Source organism: Molossus molossus, unplaced genomic scaffold, assembly GCF_014108415.1.
Source record: "Molossus molossus isolate mMolMol1 unplaced genomic scaffold, mMolMol1.p scaffold_m16_p_5, whole genome shotgun sequence".
Taxonomy (NCBI): domain Eukaryota; kingdom Metazoa; phylum Chordata; class Mammalia; order Chiroptera; family Molossidae; genus Molossus; species Molossus molossus.
The window spans coordinates 6,285,437-6,306,906 of NW_023425388.1; the positions used below are offsets into that span (position 1 = coordinate 6,285,437).

General features: G+C 59.0%; 1 protein-coding gene across 2 annotated transcripts; it reads left to right on the plus strand.

Annotated features, from left to right (window-relative positions):
- The first annotated feature begins 559 nt into the window (after positions 1-559).
- On the plus strand, positions 560-21,126 carry CBS (cystathionine beta-synthase). Of its 2 annotated transcripts, XM_036243286.1 has the most exons (17): positions 560-628; positions 3,155-3,371; positions 6,910-7,016; positions 9,918-10,052; positions 10,608-10,687; positions 10,775-10,909; positions 11,196-11,265; positions 12,428-12,519; positions 13,058-13,183; positions 13,833-13,917; positions 14,537-14,642; positions 15,470-15,547; positions 15,750-15,884; positions 16,299-16,407; positions 18,482-18,566; positions 18,819-18,860; positions 20,284-21,126. In XM_036243286.1, the coding sequence occupies exons 2-17, from the start codon at positions 3,163-3,165 to the stop codon at positions 20,439-20,441; spliced, it is 1,752 nt and encodes a 583-aa protein (XP_036099179.1). In that variant the 5' UTR covers positions 560-628; positions 3,155-3,162; the 3' UTR covers positions 20,442-21,126. The 2 variants fall into 2 exon arrangements, with proteins under 2 accessions (XP_036099179.1, XP_036099180.1); XM_036243287.1 differs by lacking the exon at positions 18,819-18,860.
- The last annotated feature ends 344 nt before the right edge of the window (positions 21,127-21,470 follow it).

Here is a 21,470-nt window from a genome sequence, read left to right on the forward strand (position 1 = left end):
CTTGCCCCTCTCCAGACGGCACGTTTCAAATCCACCCACAAACGTTTATTGTGCTGCGCAGGGCGAGCATTTACCCGAGTACAGCGGCATCGGGCCGTCGGGTATTGAGCATCCGCACAGCCCCGAGGCCGAGGTCCTGGGAGGGGCACGGGCCGCCGGGTTGGCAGAAGAACGGGGACCCACGGACCGCGGGGGCGTCTACCGGGAGTGGGAGATGGGAGCGGGGAGGCGGGGATCCGGCCGCAGCCGAACGGTGGGGGCGGGGTGGGTGGGGGCAGGGTCCCTGGGATGGGCGGGGCCTGGGGCGGGCGGGGGATGGGTCCCGACCCGCGGGGCGGCCCTGGGGGAGGGATGAAAGGAGCTGGGCCCCAGGGCGGTGGAGGTGGGGCGGGGGGCGGGGCGGCGCGGGTGCGGGCCGGGCGTGGCGGCCGTCGGGCGCTCAGCCCCTCGGGATTGGTCGGGCGCTGGCCCTCCGCCCCCGCCTCTCGGCCAATCGTCTTCCAGTCACTCTGGCCCCAGGGTCTGAGCGCGGCCTGCCAGCTCCGGGTCGCATCCGGAGCCGCCGCGGTCTGGTCCCCGCTCGCCGCGACCCGACGCGCCCCCCGGCCCGTTCGCGCTCTCGGTCCAGGTGAGCACCGCTCGGCCCAGCCCCGTCCCAGCCCGGGCCTGGGGATTGGCGGGGGTCCCGGTCGCCCACCCCCGCCGGAGTTGCATCATCTGCAGCCGCACGTGGCGGAGCGGGCCGGCGCCCCCTCCCCGGCGCCCGGTACCCTCCCGTCCGCGAGTCCAGACCGTCCTGAAGTCGGGGTGCAGTGGCCCGGGGCTGCGAGCCCGGGAGCGCCGTGCTGGGACCTGGGAGGGTTGGGGAGACGGCTGTAATGGTGCCGGTCCATGTTCATCACTGATTTCTCGCGGCGCTGGGATGGGAAAGGCTGTTTCGCAGATGGCCCCCGCTGCCGGCTGTGTGGCCGGGGGTCAGTGTGGATGCGGCTGCGCAGGCCGCCGAGGTGGGCCCCGCGCGGTGTCGGGGGTGGGGGGCGGGGCGGGCCCGCAAAGCTTTCAGCTCAGGATTCCCCAGGGGTATTGATCCCAAACGGGCCTCAGTGCCCCTCCCGAAGGCTGGTGACCGGGTGGTCTCCCACCTGGAGGTTCTTACTATAAAAACCGACTTTGTTGCCCTGCTTGGTTTGGCTCAGCGGTTAGAGCGTCAGCCTGAGGACCGAAGAGTTTCGGGTTCGATTCCCGGTGGAGGGTACATCCCTCGGGTGCAGGTTCGATCCCCGGCCCCGGTCGGGGTCGTGCAGGAGGCATCCGGGCGATGTGTCTCTTTCACGTTGTTGCTGTTTCTCTCCCTCCATCCCTCCCTTCTACTCTATCTAAAAATCACTGGATTTTTTAAAAAAAACCAATGGACATGGACAACAAAGCCGGGGACGGGGGAGGGGATGGGGAGGAGGATGTCAATGGGGTAAAAAAGGAGAAACATCTGTAACAAAAATAAAATAAAAAAATAAATAAATACTTAGTGTAAAAACATTTCAAAACAAAACAAAAAAAAAAACGAGTTTAATACCATTGCCACCCTTGGCCCTAACCATTGGTCCCCTTGGGGTTGACTGGTGCGTGAGTGCCGGATGCCCTGGCACCATCGTGACCCCAGGAGGGTCTTGCGGTTTAAGGTGTGGTAGTAACAGCAGGTGGCGCCTGGTGAGCCCGCCTCCCCACGACTCACGTGCCCAGGTTGCTGAGCCCGCCCTGAGCCCGCCTGGCAGTGCAGGCCAGAGCCTGCGGGTTCAGACCGTGTGGTCAGAGTGCCTTTGGGTTCTGCGGACCAGATCAATTTCGAATTGTGTTCCCAGTAGCCTCTTTCCTTGCTGGAGGTTGCACCTGGGTGAGGCAAGTGGCCAAGAAGGAGAGCCTGCAATTCTGGGGCCCGGCCTCCATGGGGTTGTAGACAGTCCCGGGACCCAGGCTGTGGCTGGGGAGGGAGGCCTGTGACCGGGTGGGGGAGTGCTTGTCAGCAGCGGCTTGGCCAAATAATACTTCATTATATGAACATACCACATTTTGTATATCCATTCATTTATTGATGGACACTTGATTTGTGGGCACATTTTGGCTATTGTGAATAGTGCTATTATGAATGTGGTGTACAGATTACCTGTTTCCATTTTTTTGGATAGATGCCTAGGAGTAGAATTGCAGGGATAGGTCTGTGGTTAACCTTTTGAGAAACCACCAGAGGTGTCCAGAGTACCTGGTGCCTGTGTTTTTGTGCCTGTTCTTGCTGAGCTATCTGATTGAGTGGAGCCCTACACCCAGAAGCCCCTGGGCCTGTTACTAGAAAGGGGACCTGCCCCTGAGCGGGTCTGCCTAGGGCTGGCTGGTAGTATGTGGGTTCTTGACTTCGTGCAGGAAAAGTTTCACAACAGGAGTCCAGGTGAACTTTAGAGGATGTTTAATACAGCTGGGGGTGGGGAAATGAGCCTAGGCTGGGCTGCTTTGGCTCATGAAGAAGTCAGAGAAAAGGGGGCCTTGGGGACAGATTCAGGGGATTTGTCCCAGAGGAGCTGGTTTGCCTGGGATGAACTGCCACTGCCCAGTGCTGCCCTGGTTGCAAGCCTCCTGGGGTCCCTTAGAGTTTAGGAGATGCTGCCTGTGGCGGACGACGGGAGGGGGGGAGGTTCGGGCATGCTCCTGGGAATGAGAGCAAGCTGGGACCTTCATTTTCAGGGGTTTTAAATGCTGGGCGTTTAGGGGAGGTCTTAGGGAAAGATCAATAGACTATTCATCAGCTTTATGCTGATGTACCAAAATGAAATTTATTCTCTTAATTTGTCTAACCTTGGGTGTGGTTAGCAGATGGCACTAGTTGGACTTGTCTCTCTGAGCAGGGTGATTTAAGCTATTTACCCCCTGGTTGGGAGAAGTACAAACCATAAACTCCTAAGTGTCCTTGGTTTAGGGAAGGCAGGATTTACTGGGTGGCTGCAAACTGCTGTTTAACTCTGTCTCAGTTTCCCTATTCCGCTTGTCCTGGAATTTTCCTGGCTGCTGACTATCTCACAACAAGCCCGGCAGCATCCAGCCCGGCTCCTCTGCAGCGTTTGGGAATGGCTAAACAGATGGCTTCTCTTCCCTATCCCCCGGACAGATCGCAGCATGCCTTCCGAGACACCCCAAGCAGAAGAGGAGGCAGCAGGGTGCCCCCACCTCTCAGGGGCACCCTCAGCAAAAGGGAGCCTGGAGCAGGGGCCCCCGGGGGACAAGGACACCAAGGATCGCCTGTGGATCCGGCCAGATGCCCCGAGTAGGTGCTCCTGGAACCTGGGCAGGCCCATCACCGACTCTCCGCATCACCACACTGCCTTGTAAGTCCCTGTTTATGATCACAAGATGGTTCGTCTGTTACCTGGATGCCACAGAGCCATGTGGACTTGGGGTGTGACCACCCCTCCTTGTAATCATTGTGGTGGGGGGACACTGCAAGATGGAGACACTGCATAGCTGATCCACCAGGACTCAGAGAGGCCAAGGCTTGTTTGCACTGTAGCCCAGCACCTAGGTCAGTGCCCAACAAGAGTAGATGCTGAATACATAATGGAAGCGCCCCAGTCACACTCTGTGAGTGACCCATAGAGGTGAGGCTTCTAGTGTAGGTCTGTCTGGCCGTATTCTGTGTTTGAGGCAGGTATGTGTATCTTCAGTGGTTAGGATCATGCGGGCACCTTTCTACTTAACTCTAAGTCCTAAACATTCTCCTGGTCAGGAACTACTTTTCTTTTTTTCTTTTTTTTTTTTTTTTATCCTCACCAGAGGACATTTTTCCATTTTTTGTTCAGGTAGAGTGGGAGGGAGAGAGAGGAACAGAGAGAGAGAGAAACATCGACGTGAAAGGAACACATCGAGTGGCTGCCACCCGCACAACCAACCAGGGCCGGGGACAAACTGCAACCGAGGTACGCGCCCTTAGCGGGAACCGAACCCGGGTCTCTCAGGACCGCAGGCCGAGGCTCTAACCGCTGAACCAAACCGTCCAGGGCAGTAACTACTTTTCGATAGTGACCTCTTTTTGAGGTTGGATAGAGACAGTTGGATGAATCAGCCATAATCCCACCAGTGGGATTTAGGTGGAGCAGTTATCTTGTTCTGAATAACTGCGTGGAAACCGCATACGTCGGTGTAGTTGGTGCGTCCTTATTCAGTGCCTGCTGTGTTCTGTGCCCTGCTCTAGGTGCACGAGGTCCGTCGGAGAAGGAAAAGGACAACATCCCCACGGCATTGTGAAACATAAACTGAGCTCGCTAAATTTTAGGATCATCTTTATTCCTGTAGTATAATCTAGAGTGAAAGACTATGCCTTTTAATGTTTGATTCTTATTCAGTATAAACTTCTCTACCAACATTCATGATTACTGATTTTAAAATTGGAACTGGGCGGGGTGGGGGAGGGGTGTGGGTGGAGAAAGAGGTACACTCCTGGGTCAATAAATAGAAATGGAAATTTACAAACCCAGAAGCTCCAGCTAAACATATCTCAACACTGGGCACGTAGGAGGCGAGTTTGCTGCAGGCCAAACAGGATGGCCCCTCGGTGCCAAAACAAACCGAGCTGTGGGTGAAAGCTGGGGTGCAGCGGAGGTGTGGCTCCTGGGGGCTGGCAGGCAGAGGCCCGGGTGCCCAGGGGTGGGTGATCTCACTCTGGGTCCTGGGGGCGGGGGGAGGATGCTTTTCTCCAGGTTGTAAGATAGCATTACACGCGCACCCCACATCCTGGCCTAATTACCCCTCTTTAAAAGCTCTGAAGGGGCCCTGGCTGGTTTGGCTCAGCAGTGGGAGTATCACCCAAGGACCAAAGAGTTGGGGGTTCAATTCTGGTCAAAGGCACGTACCTCGGTTTCATGTAGATGTTTCTCCCCCACCCCCATTCTATCTAAAGATAAATGGGAAAAAATATCCTCGGGTGAGGATATTTTTTTGGTACGTGCCCCTAGCAGGAACTGAACCCAGGACTCTCTGGTCCATAGGCCGACACTCCAACCCCTGAGCCAAACCGGCCAGGGCTGGTAAGGATTTTTTTAAAAAATTAAAAATAAAAATAAAAGCCCTGAAGGGGTGCTCTCCCGTCCTGAAGCTCGGAGCCCTGCGCCACCTGTCCCAGTGCAGGTATCAGTTATGAGGGAGCTGGCCCAGGCCCGTGTCGTGCCGGCTCGGAGGACACGAGACCAAGGTCCCTGGAGGAGTCAGCCTTTGGGAGTCCTGACTAGGAGACAGGTGACCTGGTGGATGGCCAGGGGGAGGCCTTGGAGCTGGTACCTGCATAGGCAGAAGGTGCTGGAAGTGCGGATTTGAGGAACAGATTCCAGAAGGTTCCGAGGTGGAGTGGGCTTAGAAAGAGGGCCAGGGTGGGGGCAGCAGAGTGAGTGGAGGGGCCTCAGAGCGGGAGGGGCAGGCAGGTCTCTCCCTGGTAAGGAGTTTGGGGTTTATTCTAAGATGCTGTGGGGTGTCTGGGAGGCCCCGGGGGCTGTCAGTGTGAAAGCAATTGAGACAGGCCACCCCCGGTAAATTCTCCCCCCTCAGGAAAGATGTGTGGGTGACTGAGGCAGAACCCTGAGTTCTCGGCTTGCTCACCACCCCCTGCCTGGTGGTGGGTGGGCCTCAGCCTCCTCTGGCCACCACAACCCCTGCTGGGCCGGTGTGACCTCCGCCACCCCCAGTGCTCCAGCCCCTCCCCACGTGACAGTGCCGTGTCTCCGCCGGCCTTGGCTTTACCTAGGGAGTGAGTCAACCTCCAGAATGGCCCCAAGAGCCTGGCCTCCAACGCGGGGTCAGGAGCCCTTTGCCCCCAGCCCAGGCTCTCCCTCACCCTCACACCCGGCCTCCGGGCTGACTGTCCCTTGCTGCTCCCGGCCACAGCTTGTCTGGTGGCCAGGCGGGCTACCAGTCTCTTTCTCAAAGAGAAGAAAAGGGGGTGTCCCAGGGGCCAGGTGCTGAAAGGTGAAAGGAATTGAAGGTCCCCAAGGAAAACTTTCTAAAAGGGTGGACTTGGACCTATTGTTTCGACGTCAGTGTTTGCTTATTTTATCTTTAGTATTTGGAAATAATTTCGCACTGGCAGGAGCTGCATTACAGAGGTCCTGTGTCCCTCCCCCAGCTGCCCGTTGGTGACATCTTATTACCATAGTGCGTTCTCTTTGTCTTTCTCTCTTTCTTTTTTTCTTTCTCTTCCCTTCTTTCCCTCTCTCTCTTTCTTTCCATTTCCCCTGAAGGAATGCTTTATTGACAAATCACTCCTTATTTACTTTAAGGGGAAGACAGGTCAGGCACTAGCCCGGCATTCTGCCTGCTCACCACACCCACCCCGTCTTCGAGACCTGACTCTGGAAAGAACACGGGGCGTGGGCCAGGCCCACAGGTGTCCGAGGTGCATTTTCAAGCCCAGGCAGCGACAGTGGTGCAGCTGACTATGCACCAAGCTGTGGACGCTGCTCACTCCATAGGTTTTCAGGACCTTTCTCCTGCATGTAGATTTGTGTGATCACCACCCAGCCCCTGGTGTTGTACTTTATTTCACTTGTTTACTCCTCACTTGAGCATATGTTTTATTGATTTTTAGAGAGAGAGAGAAACATCCATGTGAGAGAGAAACAATGGTCGGTTGCCTCCCCTATGCATCCCGCTGGGGATCGAACCGAAGCCTCTTGATAGTGGGATGACGCTCTGCCACCTGAGCCACCTGGGCCACCTGGGCCACCTGAGCCACCTGGGCCACCTGAGCCACCTGAGCCACCTGGGCCACCTGAGCCACCTGGCTAGGGTGGTTCTTTGCTATTTAAAAGAATGTGCTGGTGCCAAGACTGTACCATTTTGTTTTGTTTTTCTGAATAATCACGGACTCCTCTGTTTTAGGGCAAAATCCCCCAAAATCTTACCAGATATCCTGAAGAAAATTGGAGACACCCCCATGGTGAGAATCAACAAGATCGGGAAGATCTTTGGCCTGAAGTGTGAGCTCCGTGAGTATCTTATCTGCTTCCTCCATCCTGTGCCTCAGTGTGGGGGCGGGGTGGACCCCTAGACCCTTAGGGTTAGTGAATGCCTGAGACAAGGTCGGGTAAGAGCGGGAAGAATGTACAACGGTTTATGGGCTGGAGGGTGACCAAGCAGCTGTTCTGGGGCCCGTGTCAGCAGAGGGGTGACTGACTGCCGGAAAGGGGACCTGGCCCTGGGTGGGTCTGCCTGGGGCCAGCCGGTAGTGTGTGGGTTCTTGACTTCGTGCAGAAAACGTGTCCCAGCAGGAGTCTGGGTGATTTTTGATGTTCATTAAAGCTGGGGACAGGGCAACAAGGAAGGGCGGGGAATGAGCCCAGGCGGGCTGCACTGGCTCACTGGGAAGGCAGAGAAAGGGGCCTCGGGGGAAGGTTTAGGGGTTTGCCTGGGATGAACTGCTGCTGCCTGTTGCTGCCCTGTTGCAAGAGTCCTGGGGTCCCTTAGAGTTTAGGAGATGCTGCCTGGGGGGTGAGCGTGCCCCTGGGAGGGGCAGCGAGGGCTGGGCCTTCTTTTCAGGGGCTTTATTTTTCATGTCTTTGTCTTTATTGTGGTCAGGGTTACAAATGTCCCCTTTCTTTTCAGGGGTTTTAAAGGCTGGGTGTTTGGGTGTAGTCTTAGGGAGGGAATATTCATTAGGTTTTCTTTTAAAAACATTTTTTTCCTTATTGATTTTTATTTATTTATTTTAATCCTCACCCGAGGATATTTTTCCATTTATCCTCAGATAGAGTGGGAGGGAGAAAGGGAGGGAGGGAGGGAAACAACAATATGAGAGGCACATTGATTGGTTGCCTCCCACCCGACCCCAACCAGGGCTGGGGACTGAACTGAAACTGAGATACGTGCCCTTCACCGGAATTGAACCCGGGACTCTTTGGTCCAAGGGCTGACGCTCTAACTGCTAAGCCAAACCAGCCAGGGCTCTTTACTGATTTTTAGAGAGAGAGAGAAACATCGATGAGAGAGAACATCAACTGGCCACCTCCTGCACGCCCCCCACTGGGGATCGGGCCCACAACCTGGGCATGTGCCCTGACCGGGAATCAAACCAGCGACCTCTTGGTGCAGGGTCAACGCTCAACGACGGAGCCACACCAGGGACAGAATATTCATCAGTTTTATGTTGATGTGCCACAATGAGATTTATTCCCTGAAATTCATCTGCCCTTGGGTGTGGCTGGCAAGTGGCACAAATTGGATTTGTCTCCCGAGCAGGGTGGTTTAAGCTGTTTATCCTCTGTTGGGGAGGAGAGATGCAAACCATTTGCTCCTGAGTGTCCTTGGTTTAGGGAAGGCAGGATTGACTGGGTGGTTGCAAACCGCTGTTGAGCTGTCTGACTCAGTTTCCCTATTCCGTGGTCCTGGCTCCCTGGCCTGTCTGAGCCCGTGAGCTGAGGCCCGCGTGGGATGGCGGAGTGTGGGGCCCCGGGAGGCATGTCTCGGCTGCTGTGCAAGGCCAGCCGGGCAGGCAGGAGAGTGAGCGCCTGGACGGTGCGGAGGCCCCGCGGCCGGGAGCGCACTGCAGCCTTGGGCCTTCCTGGGACAGCGGGGAGGGCTCGGGGCCGAGGGTCTCGGTCATCACCTGGGCGGGCGTGGGTATCCTCTGTTCAGCTGGCTTTGTGGGGACAGACAGTCATCTGTCATTGATGAGACAAAGGGGGGTTGGGGGGCTGTCCCTTGTCCCATGTAAACGAAGCGGCCCCCAGGAGTCTTGCCGTTGTTTGGGAAAGGGGCTGCTTTGCAGGAAGTAGTTTCTGGGAACGGAAGAGGGTGGGGATTTCTTCCCTGGCACTGTCCTCGGGGCCCAAGCAGACTGCCACTGTGTCGCAGGGGAAACAGCGGTGCCAGTGCCCCAGGGGACCAGGCACGAGGGTGGGATGAGACCCCGGAGGCCAGGCCTGGCCCCGAGGGAGGCACTGAGGCCGGTCTCCTGAGGGCCGAGCAGCAGAGCCCCCCGGCCCTCCGGCGAGAGTTCTCGAAGAAGCTAAGATCAGTGCACAGAGCTGGGGTGCCCGGGGACCCGGCGGCCGGGCCTGCTCTGGGCTCTCGCCTCACGAGAGAGGTGTGGGCCGCCACGTCGGGGCTGGGCAGTAGCCCCGGTGCAGTCCTAGCGCGTCCATTCCACACAAGGACAGACCGTGGCCGCGTGGCGTGCCCGAGGCCTTCAGCTGGTCAGCTCAGATCCCTGCTTACTGCTGGCCCACCTCGGGCAAGTGTGAGGCCTCGAAAGGTCCTGGGGTGCAGGCCGCCCAGCAGTCAGGCATCTGGGAGCCCCTCCCCACCGAACACGCGCTCGTGCACACACGTCCCGGCAGGGCCTTTCCTGCGCCAGAGGACAAACTGGAGGGGGTTTCAGAAACCCGGACAGACAAGGTTGGAAGTGGTGTGCGTGTCGCAGGCTGGCCCGGGGTCTTCAGGTCCCATCCGGTGCGGCATCACCCTCTTCCGGCAAACACTTGGTATTTTCAGGAGCTAGGAGGCCGTTGTCCCGAGGAGAGGGCAGAGCAGAGGCCTCGAGCAGGGATGTGTTCACGCAGGGAGGCAGCGGGGAGCCTCCGTGGTGGGCCGTGTCCGGGGAGACGATGAGCCGGACCACTGTATGCCCAGCGAGCTACTGCTGGGACTGTGCTGGAGGGGGTTCCAACCCATCCACCCAGTGGGGGCCCCTTGGGGCGCTGCTGTCTCACTCCCTAGGGGTCGCCACGGGTCCTGTGCAGGCGGGAGGAGCAACGCCAGCTTTGCGGTGGGTGGGAGTGGAGAGGGCCCACGTGGCCCTGCATCGGGTGGATCAGGCAATGGGGGGAGGGGACAGCAGGGTTCTGTTAGGGGTCCGGGGCCTTCCTGTCCCATGATTCGTCTGCTCCCAGTGGCCAAGTGTGAGTTCTTCAACGCTGGCGGGAGCGTGAAGGACCGCATCAGCCTGCGCATGATCGAGGAGGCCGAGCGGGCCGGTACCCTGAAGCCCGGGGACACCATCATTGAGCCGACGTCCGGGAACACAGGTGCGCGCTGGGACAAGCTGGGGACGCCCGGCTGGTGGCCTCTGACAGCTGCCACAATACATAGCACAGGGGGCTCTGCAGGGCTGCCCCCGCCCGAGGCCCCTCTCCTTGGGTGCAGACACTGTCCTCTCCCTGTGTCCTCGCGTGGCCATCCCTTTCCGTGTGTCTGTGTCCCGTCTTCTATGAGGACACCAGTCATGGGATTTGGAACCAGCACAGTGACTTCATGTAACCTTATTTGCCTCTTCAAAGACCCGTCTCCAAACAGTCACTTTCTGAGGTGCTGGGGGTTGGGACTTCAACACAGGAATTTTGGAGAACAGAATTCAGCCCAGAACATTGCCATCTGGCCCCAAATCCATGTCCTTCTCACAGGCAAAGTACATGTCACTCCATTGCCTGCAGTCCCCACAAATCACGCGTCCTAGCAGTAACTGCAGTCCGGGGCTCGCCTCAATCCCGCAGTGCCTCCGCCGGGGGCCTCCGGGGCTTGTCCCGGGCATCCGGCCGAAGCCGCGGGGGCGGGGGCGGGCTCTCACCGTGTGCTGTCCCCAGGGATCGGGCTGGCCCTGGCTGCGGCAGTGAAGGGCTACCGCTGCATCATCGTCATGCCAGAGAAGATGAGCATGGAGAAGGTAGGCAGCAGGCAGGCCGTCTCCCGGGCCCCCTGCCCAGCTCGGTAGGCCTGGCAGGTGGGTAAAGGCTTGGCGTTCCTCCGCCAGGTGGACGTCCTGCGGGCCCTGGGGGCTGAGATCGTGCGGACACCCACCAATGCCAGGTTCGACTCCCCCGAGTCACATGTGGGGGTGGCATGGAGGCTGAAGAACGAGATTCCCAATTCTCACATCCTGGACCAGGTGAGGCTCGGGCCTGGGGTGCCTGCTCTGAGTGCAGACTGGAGCGTGGCAGTCCTGGGGGCCCTGTGCCGAGGGGTGGTGGTGCCACATTGCAGCAGGAGTGGCCCTGACAGTGAGTGGCACACGGTCACTGGCTTCCCCAGCGGTAGGACCTCCGCGTGTGGCCAGTGCCGTTGGCCTCTCTTCTTTGAGCCGCTGGAATCCTCTCTGGCTTGTGCTGAGCCGTGTGCCTGCGGCCCTGTCCGTGCCTCTGACCTTCCCTCCGCCCTCTGCTCTCTCCGTGCAGTACCGCAATGTCAACAACCCGGTCGCTCACTACGACAGCACGGCCGAGGAGATCCTGCAGCAGTGTGACGGTGTGTGCTTCTCCCTGACCCCTGCCCACCTGCACTCTCTCCCGGGGTGCCTGGGAGTGGACATGTTACTTACCCACTCCTTGGTAAACTCCTGTTCATCCTTCAAAGCCCAGATCAAATGTCCCCTCTCTGTGAAATGCTGCTTAGAGCATTTCTCTAGAGCGATTTCCCACTTCTGTCGTGCTCTCTTGGACTTTGTGCCTCTTCTAAACCAAATGCATCACGCAATCATATTTGTCCCCCCAGCAGTCTGTCCTCAGAGCTGGAGGGGCTCCTGAGTACAGGGAGTGAGTGTCTCCTAGGCTGGTGCTGGGCTCACGGCTGGGGCTCCACCTTGCTAAAGGGCGCTGGGCATCAGGCCCCGACTTGAGTGCTGAATTCCACATCCAGGTTTTCTCGCCTCCTGGGTGGTGATGTCACGAGTAGCTTACTCTCTACATACCTGAGGCTTCCCGGGACCTGCCCCTGCCCTGGTGCCAAGGCCCGGGGATGATGTTTCTGCTGGGCTGTTTCCCTCAGAGGTTTTAGGGGATGCTGCCAGGTGATTGGCACCCCAGCTTCTTGTTTGGCGTCCAGTGTTGGCATTGGCTTGCGTGCAGCCTCATGCCATCCCCAGGAGCCTTCAGTGAGGTCCAGGCATTTGCCCACCAGGGTTTCATGTGTGAGAACTGTCTTATTTGGCAAAGACGGCCCTCCTCCCCGGCACGGGCGCCCGTGCGGACTTGTCTGCAGGACGCCTGGGCTGGCGCCCGGCAGCAGGGGAGCCCACGTGATTTCTGAGCCTCACCTGAGTGATTTATTTTATCCCTTTATAATTCAGTGAACTTATTCACATTGTCCAAAACCACACAGCATAGGCAGGTGCGTCGTGGAGGAGCCTCCCTGTGCCCCGCCCCCACAGGCAGCCGCACGTCCGTCCTCCCCGGGCCTCCCCACGGGCTTCACACCAAATAGAGGTTCCGTGACCACATGTCACTCAGCAGAGACTTAAGTGACACTCTGGGTCCTGTGTGTAACCCGGTGACTGAATGCTTCTTAAAGTAAAGGCTGTGGAGGTCGGAGACAGGTTTTCTTTGGACCTTGCGGATAACCTGTCTCGTGTTGGTCGAGCGTGTTTTCACGTATGAGAACGTTCTTCATGAAGTGGCTTCTGCCCCATCAGGGAAGCTGGATATGCTGGTGGCTTCGGCAGGCACAGGCGGCACCATCACGGGCATTGCCAGGAAGCTGAAGGAGAAGTGTCCTGGGTGCCAGGTGAGTGGCCCAGGGCTGCCGGGTGAGGGGTTGCCGGCCCCGCCCAGGAGATGGAAGCATCCAGAGATCGAGTGAGCCGGGGTGGGAATCCCTTTGAGTGGCCCCCAAGGATCACTAGAAGCTCTAAGCTTTGAGGTTCAGGTCCTGCACCTGCCGTGTGGGGCTCTGAGAGGCGGGGGGGGGGGGCACTGGGTTTGAAACGAGTGGGCTTGGGCGGGGCCCATAGAAACACCTGCTGCTGGTGCTGAGCCCGCTCCCTGCCTCTGACCGCTCTGCTGTCGCGGAACCGGTCAGTGCCCGGCACTCTCCTGGTTCCCGAGGCTCCGCTGGCCCCCAGGGCGATGTGCCGGCTGTCCCCTTGAGTGGTCACCACCCCAGCTCCCAGGTTTCTGGGCGTCAAGTATGGCCCGGAGCCGGGACGACCTGCATCCCGGGGGCAGACCACTGACAGGCGCCTGGGGGTGGTCTTGCCCTGATGATAGCCAGGGGCGTCCAGGTTGACTTGCTGGACACGAGCCCTAACGCTGCCCCCATGTAGATCATTGGGGTGGATCCCGAAGGCTCCATCCTCGCGGAGCCCGAGGAGCTGAACCGGACGGAGCTGACGGCCTACGAGGTCGAAGGGATCGGCTATGACTTCATCCCCACGGTGCTGGACCGGACGGTAGGTGGGGCCGAGGGGACTGCTGCCAGCTCTCAGGGCTTGTCCTTTAACCAACTTGCATGTCTGCATGCCTGGCTGACCACAGGCGCCTGGCCTGGCTTTCCTGCTGGGGGTGGGGGCAGCGAGGACACAGAAACATGACCCCTACAGGCAGGTAGAGGAAGGGCAGAGTTGAAGGTCAAGACCAGGTAACACCCTGCACCATATCCCAGTCTGTGATGTGGCCTGCTGGGCAGAGACTGCCAGGGGTTTGGCTTTGGCCCCTGTGCACAGATCAGGCCTCTAGAGGGAGGAGCTTGGGTGGCTGAGCAAGGAGAACGTGGGAGAGGTAAGGACCCCAGAACAGGCTCCTCCTAGGACCCGAGGGGCTTGTTCTGAGGGATGTAGAGTCCAGCTGGCAGGACGTGTGGCCGGCGGCAGGAGCAGGGGGCAGTTTCAACATCCACGTGCAGAACGCGCTGGCCAGGGAGAGGGAGAGAGCTCCAAGTTTGTAGACGAGCCTCACCCCGGAGCAGGGGCAGCTGCCATCGAGGGCACAGCTGTCTGGACTGAGGTTATCTGAAGGTGCAAGGACAGCTGTGGGTGCCCATCCCCAGTGCACACCTGCCCGAGCCCCTCCTGGAGCCGGCAGTCTGGGTCCTGCCCGCAGGTGGTGGACAAGTGGTTCAAGTGCAACGACGAGGAGTCCTTTGCCTTTGCCCGCATGCTGATTGCCCAGGAGGGGCTGCTGTGCGGTGAGTGGCGGGTGGGCGCTGTGGCGGGCGGGGTGCAGAGGGCGGGTGGGCGCTGTGGCGGGCGGGGTGCAGAGGGCGGGCGGGCGCTGCCTCCCGCCAGCTCCGTCCAATTGAGGCTGCCTGGCAGCTTCCCCGGGTGCTGTCCTCCACATTGGCGGTCACTCCGCAGGCGAGGCAGGAGTACCCTGTCCCAGTGGGGCCGGAGCTATGGGTCAGTGTTCCCGGGGTCCCTGCTGTTTCCCGGCCTTGCTGAGAAGGGGGCAGGGCACGGAGCCCTGCGAGGGTCTGGGGACGCAGCGAGCCCTACAGTCTGACGGAAGGGAAGCAGCTGTTGGCTTTGTGCTCCCGGCACAATCAGTGGGGCCAGGGTGTGGCCCCAAGAGGTGACCTGGCAGCACCGTCATAGGTGTGTTTGTGTTTTGGGGCCAGAGATCAGGACACTTGGTGTTTTCAATCAAGACCAGCATTGTCCTTGGGTTGGGGGCTCCCCATCAGTAGGGGTCCAAGGCTGGGATGGGGTGCGGGAGGGGGTCCATCTGCAGGGCCTCCGTGGCCAAGAGATGGAACAAGGCTCCTCACTTCCCTCTGGCCCCGCGGCCTGACTCCGCCCTCTTGGCAGGTGGCAGTGCGGGCAGCGCCATGTCGGTGGCCGTGCGGGCAGCCCAGGGGCTGCGGGAGGGCCAGCGCTGCGTGGTGGTCCTGCCCGACTCTGTCCGGAACTACATGTAAGAAGCCGCGTGCTCCTCCCGCCGCCAGGCCTGTCGCCCCGGCACCCCCTTGGATGCTGCGGTTGCCCCGCTGATCTGAGATCTGACGGCTGGGAGGCGGGGGTGGGGCCAGGGCTCTGCCAGGTCAGGGAGCTCGTTTTCTCAGCCTGCCGGGCCCCCTGTCCCTGTCTGGGGTCTTCCAGATGCAGTGAAAACGATGCATCCACATGCCCGCAGGACCCTTCATGGGGGAGCGCCCCGTTCCTGCCGCGACCCCTCATACCCCCATCGCTCCTGTGAGCTCCCTGGGCCTGAAGCACCAGCCTAGGGAGGGTAAGGACGCAGGGCCCTACGAAGGCCTCGGTCCTCCACCCCACTTGGCCTTTGTGTCACCCGCACTCTGGCTGGAGCGCTCCTGGGACCAGGTGGCCCTCAGCGCTTCCTGTGAAATGTCTGGCCAGTGGGTCTGATTTGTTCACTCTGTGCCCAGACTGTCCAGACCCCGGGCACATGCCACAGCCCCACCAGGTCCCCGGCTGAAACTGGGCCAAGGTTGCTCTGCAGCAGCTTCTGGGGGCGGATGCGGACAGGGATCTAGCCCTCTGCCCAGGACCCTCGGGGCTTCCTCCAGGCCCAGGGACACAGGGCTTACGCCGCTGGTGACCTTGACTGTGTCTGGTTCCCAGGCCTCTTCTGGAGCTCCAGCCAACCTCTTGGGGTCTCTGCTGGACCCCTGGGGTCTGGGGAGGGGCACTGGGCTTTCTGTGAGAACTGTGCCCCTTGGCATGGGCAGAGGTGGTGGTGAGACCCTCGGCCAGGCCCTGCTGACCTCCTGACACCTGCAGGTCCAAATTCCTGAGTGACAGGTGGATGCTGCAGAAGGGCTTCCTGAAGGAGGAGGACCTCACGGTGAAGAAGCCCTGGTGAGGACATCTCTGAGCAGGGCCCACACCCCAGAACCGCCTGTAGCTGCGGAACACCCGTCCCTGGAACCTGGGTGCACGTGCCCTGCCCCAGGCCTGGCTGGTCGTCCCCATGGTCTCCCTGTGGGGTGTTGGCCTGTGTCAGGGTATTTGTCCTTGGCTCCCAGCTGCTGGCTCACAACCCCCTGCCCTCTGCCCTCAGGTGGTGGCACCTCAGAGTTCAGGAGCTGAGCCTGTCGGCTCCACTGACAGTGCTGCCCACGGTCACCTGTGAGCACACCATCGAGATCCTCCGAGAGAAGGGCTTCGACCAGGCGCCTGTGGTCGACGAATCGGGGTCAGTGTCAGCCACTCTCCAGGACAGGGCTGCCGTATGAACCCTGTGTCCACCCCACTGCGTCAGTGTGAGCACGGGGGCAGCTGGACATCACTGGCCTTGACCCAGATGTCTGACCGTGGGAGGGTGGCAGCAGGCCCCAGTGGCCACCAGGCTCTGGGGCTGTCCCGGGTCTAGCACCCAAGTCCCATGACTGACACTTGTCAGTCGGAAACACCCAGAGGGCCCACTGGGCCACTGTCTGCCACTGATGGTCCGGGCAGGGCATCCGACCTGCTCTCTGGCCACGTGTGGGTGCTCGGCGGGTATCTGTTGAATTCTAAGAGGAATTCCGAAACTGGCCAAAGACCACGCTGAGGCGGAGGGAGGGAGGCTGTGGGGATGTTCTGCTGTCGCTGACCTGCCGCCCCCCAGGGTGATCCTGGGGATGGTGACTCTGGGGAACATGCTGTCCTGCCTGCTCGCGGGGAAGGTGCAGCCGTCGGACCAAGTCCACAAGGTCATCTACAAGCAGTTCAAGCAGGTAGGAGCCCCGATCGCCGGAGCCGAGACCCGCTTCCGTCCTTGGAGGCGGGCACAGGGCTTCCTGTGCAGGGCCAGGTCCTGACTGCGCCCGCCCGTGTGGCTTCGACCCTGTCCGTCCGCGATCCCCCCAGCTTTGCACCAGAAGCCCTGGTTGGGACAGGCCCCCATCCCTGAGCTCGCCACACCCACCGTATTTTGGCTACACCTGGGGGTCAGTTTCATAACATTGGGCCTTCATTTTTCCCTGTGAAGCATTCATTTAAGAACACCTGGTACGCCTAATGATTTCATAAGAACTAGAATGTTCTGGGAGGAGTACGACGTCACCCTTTGATGTGCTGAGGCTGGTCAGACCCCCGTGATTGTCCCGAGACAGTGTTGGCCACTGACAGGCTTGGGCAGAACCAGCGATACGGCTCTCGATGTCCCTGAGGGCAGTGCCATCGGGGCGTCCTCTCTCCCTGACACCCGCCTTCTCTGACTTCCCAGTGAGGACTGAGCTTGAGCCCCAACCTAGAAAAGAACTTGACTTTCCTCTTTTCCTCTCTCTCTCACACATGCACACACCTGAAATGTCACCAGAATCCATATATTCTCGCCATTTCCATCCCCAGTGCCATCGCCCATCACGTGGTCCCTGCAGCGCCCCTCACCCCAGCCCTGTAACAGGGAGAGACCACAGAATGTGCTGCCCGAGTAGTTCAGGTCCCATCACGCTCGGCACGCTGGGTGGGAGCGTGGTTAGCCCGTTCCCTTTCCCGCTCCCTGTAACCTGTCTGTGATTCCCGAGCATTTAAAACCAGAAAGATCAGATGGAATTATGGGCCCACGTGAGTTCCTCTTGCAGAGCAGTCACCTCTGTACCCCAAAGCTGATCCCCCTGAGGGGCGCCTCTGTCCTCACCTGAGCATCCCTGCCTGCCTCGCAGGAAGCTACACCTGCTGGGGCTCCTGGGCGTGACTTCCAGAAGGACAGGCCCTTTAGTCTTCCAACAGCAAACGTCCCCGCGTCTGGCCCTTGGTTCTGTGTTTCACAGCTGGGCCGAGAGCAGCCCTAGGGCTGTCCCCAGCCCCCTTTCCAGGGTCTTCCTGGCGAGTGAGCTGTGCCAGGTGCCAGCGCCGGCCGGGTGCTGGTGATGGGGGCAGGGTGTCCAGGTGGCCGTTCCCTAGGGGGCTGCAGGTGGCCCCACCTAGACTGGGTGGAAGGGAGCAGGGCCTCCGGGTCAGGGTGGCTTGTGGACTGAGTGGGGTGGTGAGCCTGGAGGGGGCACCGTGGGTCAGCCTCACCCCTCCGCCTGGGAGCGGACGGATGTCTCTGTGACTAGGCCGGTGTCTGACCCCACTGCCTGCCTTTCCCGGGCTCTGTCCATTGTGTTTCCCTTTCCTGTCTCGTCACACGCGCCTCCCCGGGGCCGCAGGTGAGCCCAGTCGCACTGCAGGCTGAAGGACAGAGCCTGGGTGCTGTTTGCTCGACGGCCCCAGGATGTGTGTATGGAGCGGGTAGTGCAGAGCGAGTCCGCATGTCCCCGCCCCTGCGGCTTCCCCTGTGCTGCACAGCGCAGTGGTGTTAGGATTCGCTACCGCTGACGAACTCGCAGGGTCAGTAACTGAAGCCCCTCGTTTGCTCATGAGGGATCAGCCTTTGTCCCACAGTTCTGTGGCTATGACAGGGTCTAGTGACATGTCCACGACAGCGTCTCCCAGGGTTACAGTGTGTCTATGGCCCCACATCCCCCATTTCTCTCTCCCTCCCTCCCCCGATCCCTGGCACCACCGACCTTCTGAGTTACCCCTTTTCCAGAAGGTCCTAGAGCTGGAGCCCCAGCAGGGCAGCCTTTCTGAGTGGCTCTTGCACGGCGACGTGGACCGAATCTTCCGTCTTCATGGGTTGGTGGCTCACCCAGTGTCTCTCTGTCACGCTGGCCTCTGATCCCTGCATTGTTTCTCAGTCAGCAAGAGGCTGCAGAAGAACCTTCTGGAGCGATGCCCAGCCTGCCCCGTTGCCCTGTGCTCCTTTCTGCCGCGGGCCTGGCTGGGCTGCCCTGGTGAGCGCCGACCACGCTTTTCTTCCAGATCCGCCTGACGGACCCGCTGGGCACGCTGTCGCGCATCCTGGAGATGGACCACTTCGCCCTGGTGGTCCACGAGCAGATCCAGTGTAAGTGGGGCTGGGTGGGGGCGGGTGGGGCCGAGCTCCTGCGTGGCAGGAGGACCTGGTGCCGCACGGGCACCCGGAGTCATGCTGACCTTCAGCCACCCCAGCCGTGGGCACAGCTCTCCGAGGGACCCCTCTGTGGGCCAGGCCTGGGTGCCCACAAGGGCGAGGGGTTGTAGAAGTCCCGAGAAGTGGGAGTGCCGTCTCAGGGCCTGGGCAGCCGAGCCTAACCCTCTCCCGTCCTTGGCTCCACAGCGCGGGACCAGGCCTTGGCAGGAGAGGTGGGGGGGCCTGCAGGTATGTACGCGCTGTCTTCCTTCCGGAGGCGGCTCTGCCCTCGGAACCACGGCTCCCAGACCCAGAGCTTGGGTGGGAGAGTTGTTCCTCTTCGTCTGTCTACTCATATTTGAACATCCCCCCAGAATGACGAGTTCCAGTTTCAGGGTCCATCACACGAAGGGTCCTTGGTCACAGCCACGCCTGGTACCGTGTCCACGCTGCCCTCGTGCTGCTGGCAGAACTGTGGGCTGTAACAGAGACTGTGGCCCTTTACAAAGGTGGACAGCCGCTGTCCATGAGCCTTTGGGGTCTGGAGTGCCAGGTTGCAGACCACCTTCCCCTGTGGGGCACACCCTTCCCTCAAGTGCCACTTTGCCTGGAAGTCCCTGAATCATGGGGAGCTGGTCTCTGGGCTGCTGTTTTCTTCTGAGGTGCTCAGAGTAGGCCTGCAGGTGCCTGGCTCCTCTGTGTCTCCCCCCACTCCTACCCTAAGGACAGATGGCCCTAGTGTTGTGGGATGGGATCTAACAGGGTAAATGCGAACTGCGTGCTTCCCACCCCCAGCTCCACCTGGCTCACTGTGCTTCATGACGACTGTCAGTATGGGCTCTCCAGAGAAACCACCAGTGGGGTGTGTGGAGAGAGATTTGTTTAGGACTGGTCGGCTTACATGACTAATCTGACAAGTCCCGTGATCTGTAGGCTTGAACCCAGGAAGAACCAATGTTTCAGTCCAAGTCCAAAGGCTGAAAAAGTCCCCTCTTACGTGGGGGGCTGAATAATAATTGTGTGGACATGCCACATTTTGGGCTATTCAGGCCTTCAACTGATTAGATGAGGCCCACCCACATCAGGGAGGGCAATCTGCTCTACTCCGCCTACTGATTCAAATGTTGATCTCGGCAAGAAACACCCAGAATAATGTTTGACCAAATCTGGGCACTTCGTGGCCCAGTCAAGTCAAACCATTTCAACAATCCTCTCTGCTCTTCAGGGGCCCGGGGCCAGCATTCATTCTAAGCCCAAGGGAAAAAACATGGGTTTGAAGACAATCACAGGCCAGAGATGTGAGCTGATGTAGCTCGTGGGTATGCTTGGTGTTGGAATTTTGTGCCAAGACTTGAGCCTTGGGCATCCAGACAGACCCACAGGCTGCTCTGAATCAGTGAGGCCCCCAGGTGTGTGACCAGTGGGCATGGCTCAGAGGTCGGTACTCTGCGCTCTGCAGCTTCTACCAGATGGGCTCTTGTCAGCTGAAGGCATCTGTTGCTGGGATTCCGTGGGTGCTGCCCAACAGCACACAGGTGCCTGTAGGCATTGGGGCAGGCTCAGGACTGGTCCCCCAGGGCCAGACTTTGTGGTTCAGCCTCTGACAGCGCCCAGGGGTGGATACGGCTCCATGTGGAGATGCCTTTAACCCACTGCCTTGTTCCCTCCCTAGACCACAGCCACGGGAAGTCCAATAAGAAGCAGATGGTGTTCGGGGTCGTCACTGCCATTGACCTGCTGAACTTTGTGGCAGCTCGGGAGCGGGACCGGAAGACAAAGTCAGCAAGTGCCTTGGAACCCAGGGCTGGCGGGGCTGCAGCCCAGCTCTGACCTGCGCACATGCCGCCTGCTCTTGTGCTCTCACAAACACTAAGCAACAGCCTGTGTGCCTTGTAACTGTCTGGTGCTGGGCATTGCCCTGTTGCCATGGCAGCAAGGAGTGGGTGTAGGGTACTCAGCCCAAGGCCAGCAGAAATGTTAGTTTCCCTTTTATTAACACCTGACACTTGGATGAATCTATGATTTATTAGAATGTGCTTTTTTTTAATTTTTTCTTCAAAAATGTTTCAACAAGGAAATCTTATGAAAAGGGAACTCGGCTGGGTAGGTGAACCCAGGCAAGGACTGGGGCAGAGTGGACTGAAGGCAGAGGAAGTGCCTTTCCCAGAGAAGCATCCAGAATGGGGAGCAGCAGGGGGGCTGAGGTGTGGATGAGCTCAGGGACCCCCATGCAGTAGTGTTGTCTGCTCAGGGATGGGTGGGTTCAGTGGCTTGAGTGTTTGGGTTATTTTTAATTGAGGTGAAATTCACATACCAAAAATGAACACATTTCAAATGTCCAGTTCAGGGCACTGGTTACATTCACGCTGTTGTACGGTCACTACCTGTGTCAAGTTCCAGAACATTCCCATCGCCCCTAAGCAGACATTCCCCTCCCTGCCTCCCGCCTCTCCTGGCAGCCGCTGATCGCTTTCTGTCGCTATATGGTTTGTCAATTTGGGACGTTTCGGATAAATGGGATCATACAATCTGTGGCCTTGTGTGTCTGGCTTATTTCACTTAACATATTTTGAGGGTTCGTTTTATAGCAGGTTATTAGTACTTTATTCCTTTTTATGGCTGAATAATAATTGTGTGGCCATGCCACATTTTGTTTATCTGTTCATCAGTTGATGGACACTTATGTTGTTTCCACTCTCTGGCTATTGTGAATTGTGCTGCTATGACCATTTGTGTGCAAGCATTGGCTTGAATGACTTTTCAGTAATTTGGGTGTATGCCCAGCACTGGCACAGCTGGGCAGTGTGATGAATCCATGGTTAATTATTTAAGGCACTGCCAGACTGTATCCCAGTGGTT